At 41.2% G+C, this 7,135-nt stretch overlaps 1 protein-coding gene across 1 annotated transcript; it reads right to left on the bottom strand.

Annotated features, from left to right (window-relative positions):
- Positions 1-4: 4 nt before the first annotated feature.
- Positions 5-6,574, bottom strand: LOC130494780 (uncharacterized; the record flags this gene model as incomplete). The annotated part of the gene is made up of 3 exons (XM_057001156.1): positions 6,048-6,574; positions 5,133-5,859; positions 5-4,846 (listed from the first exon to the last, which is right to left on the bottom strand). Coding segments are annotated over exons 1-3 (5,898 nt in total), but the record flags the coding sequence as incomplete, so codon positions are not given.
- Positions 6,575-7,135: the final 561 nt, after the last annotated feature.

Below are 7,135 nucleotides of genomic sequence, written 5' to 3' on the forward strand. Positions count from 1 at the left end.
GAACTTCTAAGTCAAGAATACAGTATTCTAGTGCCAAGACCAAGCCACTTCTATCCTTAAACTCACGTTTTCGCCGGGTCAACAAGGTCCTTAACAATTGGGGTGTCAGAAAATGCAAAGATGAACAAGCCTCTCTGAATCTTTCCGCAACTGACTTCGAGATGTTAATGACAGGGAGACCAGCGTCCGCAAGGACATCAACTAGCTCATCTGCCTTAGGAAAGCTGAAATCAGGGTAAATTGCTTGCTTAGTTGAAATCCATTGGCCCCCTCTTGCTTTAGTATGTAACACACGAAGACCATTGTTCGCAATAAAACCGTAGAGTTTCCGAACCAAGGATGCCCACGGTTCTGCTCCTAGAGTTACTGGCCAGACAGAGAAGAACAAATTACATGGACCAAGTTCAGATGCAATTTTTTCAAGCAAATGACCATAGGCTGGTACAACAACTTCCTCGATCAAGTAAAGATTCCAATCCGACCGTACTTTTCCACCCCCTGCCATGTCATTACCAAACCAAAGATCCCTCCTGTTGGATGACAACTCAAAATATGCATTAATATGCGCAGGGAGGCCAGTAGTTATAGGTAGAGGCAGAAAGCAAAAAGCACGCCCCCCAAAATTTCTTCTATTCTGAGCTGAGATTGTGGATGGCCCAAATATATCAGAATTGCTAGCAGCCGCGTTCTCTGTTTCATCAGTCTTGACAGAATTTATAAGGACGGCAACACTAGCCCACGGTATTAACTTATGGGACATTTCTGGAAGATTTAAGTGCTTTTTACTTACCCCGGCATTCAGATATTCACCTGTTATCCATCCATGTGAAGTACAGCCCGACGAATCTTGCTCAGTCACCACAACCTTCTGACATTTATAGGGAAGATCTTTAACTACAGTGCTGCTTAGTTTTTTTAGTAACTGATCTTTGTTCATTCCAGCAGAAAGATTTTCATCAAGAAGACTAAACACTTGATTTGATGGCTTTGGTTCCGTATCTTTCCCAACACTGTAATCTTTGCAAACACGATGCAGTAACTGCATTTCATGACCAGCTCCTTCCTTAACAAAAATGGATACTGATTTTACATTCCTCAGGAAAATTAAGGCCTCCGAAACAACACCAGAAAAGGAAGTGAAGAGGGATAACACATCTTCAGGAGTATATGTTTCTTTCTTTATATGACTTCTAGGAGCAACATTTGCGTTTCTGAGAGGAAACCGAAAGAGTGTTCCAGGAAATGTATGCTCTAAGTCGCAACCAAAATGTAAGAATGGTGCAAACTGATCAGGAAACTGGTCCAATATATTTCTTCCAGCAAATTTAATCCGCAAGCCTGGGTGAGTTGGAGAGATGCCAGGCAAATGATTGGCATGGGGATCAAACATAACAATGTTTTCTCCAGAAACGAAACCCGGGATATCTGTGAAATGATAAACACAGTTAAATCCCAGCCCAAATCTTCCAATCGCAAGAGGCTTTTCAAGTTTGCTTGCTTGACCAATGCGTGAGATTGCATACATATCTTGTTGGGTAAAAACCGAGTTGTTGAAACAATACAGAGCAGGGCCTTGCCAATCTGCCATTTCAGGAGAGAGGAGTGAAGAAGTCCCATAATGAGTCCTATCCAAAAGGAATGTCACCTCAGAAGCTCCTGCATCTTCCGCGTTCTGAACCAGCTCAAAAAGAATCCCAGGCCCATCAGCATACATTTCTAGTATGTGTTTAAGTCTGGTGGTCAATGCCTCATGCTGTCCAAAAGCCTCAGCAGCCCCAGATAAACTAAAATTCATTGAATCAGCACTTTCCGCTAGCAAGACTCTACGGAGAGAGCGAGCACCAAGTTTCTCTGCTACCTCATTCGAAAGATTGCCGTGAATAAACTTTTGCATTGTTCTTTTCGCATTCAATAGCATTGTAGACTCTGCACTAAATGAGCTACTATGATTGTCTGATGCAGTCAACCATGGAGCGTCATTGTAGACCAAGTCACTTGAAGGAAACAGACGACCAGCAACATCAGGTAAATAGATTGTGACTTTGTCAAGAAATTGCGCTTCAGCCAACTGCTGCGCAATTAGCACAGCTGCCCTGATTTCTTGTGGATCAAGAGGTGAATTACCTTTCCTTTCAGCTATTCTACATAAAACATCAGCATAATCAGATGGAGTTAAAAATTCTCGAACCCCAAGCTCCACGAACAGCTTCCTAAAAACAGCCAAGTCGGTAGGGATAACACGAATGTAGGGAACAAGATGAAGAGGGCCATCAAGAACAACCTCACTCAAAGTAGCAAATCCATCCCCCACCCAGATCCAGCGACTACCTTCAAGTACAGCCTTAACAATGTCCATCTCATCTGAACCAAGTAATCCTGCAAGAATTGAATATATCTTCGGCATCGCCAAAGCTAGTTCCTGCCGAAGAACCTGATCAATCAGAATTTCATTGTTCTTTCCAAGTTCAAGCAATTGAGCCGCAATTGCACTTCCTCCTGGATGTGATAACCACCCCAAGTTATATGCAAGAGGTGTAGAAGAACATTCACCATCCAGTATCCGCATGGATGCAGACACAAGCCACATATCTGTCTTCGGACGTACAAGCTTCGGAGGCGCAACAGTAGATGTGACAACTGGCCATGGTAAAGTTTGAAATGGAGCAGAAGCTAAAACAGGGCACCAGCAAATCATTTTAAGTTCGCTCCAGAACTTAACAAGGTTACATGTCAGATTTCGTGGTCTGAAAGCCGTCGCAGCTCTTGAGAATATTCTGTTAATAGCCCCATCATCTTCACTCGACTGATTAGGCAGCCACTTCATAGCATTGACCTCTAGAAATGAGAAAAGCACTTTACCTCGTGAATGGGCCTTTTCCAGATCCATGCTCATCAGTCGCTCCACCAATCGTGCACTCTCTAAAATCGTCTCAGGAGAAACAGTTGTTCTAAGGCCCAAACCTTGAAGCATGTCCAGAATCGCAGATTTCTGGAATCCACTGCCAGGGAAACAATCTGAATCTTCCAACAAAGCATATAACTCTTCATTACGAGGATCGTATAAAACAGATGGGCGTTTAAGAGGACCAGTTACAGTTGGAACAAATTCTAGATTCTGCAATTCTTCCCTTAAGGATCTATCTTCCATACATAGTTGTGGAAGATTCTGCAAAATAGAAATCATCACCTGATCACGAATCTCAGGTTGCAGAATTTCAATTCTGCTGAAAACATGCTGTCTGTAGAAATTACTCTTCCTCATTCTCTCAATGCCATAGTACCTGGACAAAACATCTTCTTCCCTACTTTTGCTGCTTAGAATAAACTCACATCCTAGAAGACAGGCAGGCACATCTGATGGAGGTAAGTACTTAGGAGGATTAACAAGATCAGAATAATCGGATTCTTGAGTACATGTTTCTCCATATACACGATAAATGGGTAAAATCTTGCAGTTTCTGAGATATAGATCGCCAACCTGATTCCCCATGTGCCATTTTGGATCCAAAAGAAAACTACGAAGTTCATCCTTCTCTTCAACATTCAAATTATAAATTAAATTTTGTACCCCTTCCATATCTGAAGAGGCAGCATCAAAAACGGATTCTAAGACGCCTGTGTAAGTAGCATCTGAAACGAAGGAGGACAAGTCTGAATGTTTAACTTTGAAATTGTTGTTTAATATTTTGCTACCAATCTTCTCCAAGACATTTCTGACAGCATCGGGAAGCTTCTCCGCATTGATCAATTTTGACTGTGCAGAGAGTATATACAAATAGCCAGATGTGGATGGCAAGATTGGCCAATCACGAAATAATAAAAGGCTCTCACACTGTTTCTCGAGATACTGCCAGAAGAGAACAAACCACGAAGACGAAGGATGGTCTGGGTTAGAGTCTGGATGCCAGGAAATCTTGGTTCTGTATTTCCATTCAGCAGGTACAAGCCTCGGAAATAACTGAAGCAAATTTTGGATACTGAAAATTGCAAGATTTGCTGTTTGTGACTCTGCAATGGCAAAAAGTCTGCTATATAAACCTGGAGGTATATTCCTATCAATTACTCTGTCGTATGCTTTCTGTAAAAGCATATGATCCAATTCGTCACAAATAAAATAGGCGACAGCTTCTGCACTTCCAGAAAAGAAACCAAAGTCACCATTTGCTAACGGAAGCAATTTCAGGTTGCTGGCTTGTGTGCAAACATCATCATCAGTCAGATCATCCAGGCAATACTCTAATAATACTAGCTTCAACGATTTCTTCAAAGTTGAGAGCGTTTTGCATCCTTTGAGAAAGTTGCGCACCCTATCTGGAGTAACCACTTTTGGAATGAAAAAGGAAGGGTGCTTCAAAAGCATATCAAAAACTGATCTTGGGAGGCAAACGATAGGCATCTCAAGCTGCAGCAAGGCATCACCAAGTTCTTTACTCCTTGAGAATTCCTCATCATGAAGGTAAGCATCGGCAGGGGACACCCATTTCCCCCCATCAAGATCCGAAAACAGCACAGGAGCATTGCACACATTTTTGTAAATTTGCTCAACTAAAATGTTCCATGGTGCTTCAAAAGATCCACTTGGCCATAAGGAGAAGTACGAATCCCTGGGATCAAGCACTTCTCTCAAACAAAGAAGCAATCGTGCAAAAGAGGGTGCTACCACATCTTCCAGGAGAAGCCTATTCCAGGCTGAACGAACTTTACCACTCCTGTCCATGTCTTCTCCATACCAAATTCCGCGGCGATTTGATGACACCTCAAAGTATCCGTTGACTTGTACCGTCAATCCAGTTCGTACAGGCAATGGAAGAAAGCAAAAAGCATGCCCAAGCTTTAAGAAATTATTCTGCCAAAACCATACGAAGACAGAGTGAATGCAACGTCTCCAGCAAATGTTAGGATGAAGGAATATTACTATAAACAGATAAATAAACGCAGTTGCATGTTCAGTACTGCCAGAATATACACGAAGTTGCAACATGGGAAAATTATAACTAAATTTTAACAGGCTAAAGCAAGTTATCTGGATGATAGGCAGCAAAGACACACAAAGAAGAAGGTGAAACATGAGCAAAAATACTTATAAGCTACAGATAGCAAACAAAAAAAGCACATATAAACTGACACAGTACCTCTGCTGAATCATCTGATACGCAAGCTGCAACTGAAGCCCATGGTAGCAAGTGAATATCATATTCTTTGGATGCAGTAGCAGCAAAAGAGCCAATTCTGCTAGACGCTGATGCCATTGTCTGAACTATGTAAAACTTGTCTGTTCTCCGTTTACTTTGTCCCCCCTTCTCAGACTCACTCACGAACTCGAGAGTAAACGCATCCATCTCCCTATCTCCAGAAATCGACGTCTTCGACAGTCTAAGAACCGCCTGCCGATGCAGCACAGTATCATCCTTCGGAGAGCTGACCGAAACCGAATAAAGCTTTTTAGGCTCCGGATCTCCAGCCTCCCACGTGTACATCTCAATAGACAAAACACACTTAAGAAAAAGCAACGAGAAAACCCCTTCCTCGAAGAGCTGATCAAACATCAAAGAAACGTCATCTTCAAAATACGCCTGCCTCGAAAGCCTACTAGAAGCAGCCTGCTCGGGACTCCTCAAAGGGAAACGAAACAAAGTGCCACTAAAACTCCTTTTCATGTCACATCCAAAGACGCAGTAAGGAAGAAACTGATCCTCGTAGTGAGACAGAGCCGACGAACCAACGAAATCAATTCTCTTCCCTGGGTTAGCTGCAGAGACGTTAGGAAGGTAAGCACCTTGAGGATCAAACAACACCACGTACTTGCCACTCACAAAGGAAGGTATATCAGTCAAATGGTACACCGAGTTGAACCCAACCCTATACACAAATCAAAAGCCACAAACACTCATCAGAAACACTCATCATCAAAGTGAGTGATGTTTTAGTTACTGCATAAAACACTATTAATAATATAATTTAAAAATCATTCAACCAATTATAACTAGGGATTTGGAACCTCTTATTAATCAAAAAATAAATTAATTAAAAAAAGACAAGAACGGTACCCAAAACGACCAGTCTTCCAAGCCTGACCATGCTTCCCACTCCCACCAATCCTCGAGATACTAACGAAATCCTCCTCAGTGAACACAGCGTCATTGTAAGCCAAGAGAGAAGGACCCTGCCACTGAGCCAGAGAGTCAGACAACAGAGAGCCCGTCCCGTGAGCCCTGCGATCGAGGCAGAGACGGACACGTGTGGCTCCGGCGTCGTCGGCGTTCTGTATGAGCTCCTTGAGCACGGTGGTTCCTTCCGGGTAGTTCAACAAAACCTCCCGAATCCGTCGCGTCAAATCCACCTTCTGGCCAAAATCTTCGAGGAGAAGCGAATCCATCTTCGATTAGATTGTTTAGATTGTTTGTTTGCAGAAAGATCATGCTAGTAAGAGTAGACTCATGGGATGGATTATAAAGAAGACGAGGTTGCGAAAGGCGGTTTCTGATGACGATGATGCTACCGACTCTTAGGAGAGTCGTCGAGGTTGAAGATCGAAGCTAATAAATAAAAAAGTAAAATTCCAGATTTATGACTAGTTGATGTTCATTTTCATTATTGTTCTCCCGAAAAGACAAAAGGAAAATGACAGAAACTGTGCTTTAATGGGCTTTTGGTTTAAGGCCTGTTAAGAATATGGATAAGAACAGAGAGCAATAGTTACAAGTTAGAATGTTTTGATATGTTACTCATTGTTAAATACATTTTTTGATATATTACCAAGTTGGTGATTTGTTACAGCTATGAACTAATCCAAAATATTTTAGGTGATTATAGCTAAATTGGGACATGTATCATATTAGTTATATTTTTGAAAAAATCATGTTAAAACAGTAAAAAATTATAGATTTGACAGAAACTAAAAGCAGTAATGAGTAAAACTTTTTTAAAATACATTTGTTTATTACCTAACAGACATTTATCTAAATAGATTTTTGAAAATGTGTTGATTGTGTTTTGATTATTTTTTCTCCTATTTACAGTGCGTTTGTCTATGTATTGCGTATATCTATTATTTTTATCTAATATTTTCCTGTTGTTTTTTTAAAAAAAGTTAATAGTCACAATATATATGGAAGAAAGGAAATTTTTTTTTTGG

Source organism: Raphanus sativus, unplaced genomic scaffold (assembly GCF_000801105.2).
Source record: "Raphanus sativus cultivar WK10039 unplaced genomic scaffold, ASM80110v3 Scaffold3299, whole genome shotgun sequence".
NCBI classification, from domain to species: domain Eukaryota; kingdom Viridiplantae; phylum Streptophyta; class Magnoliopsida; order Brassicales; family Brassicaceae; genus Raphanus; species Raphanus sativus.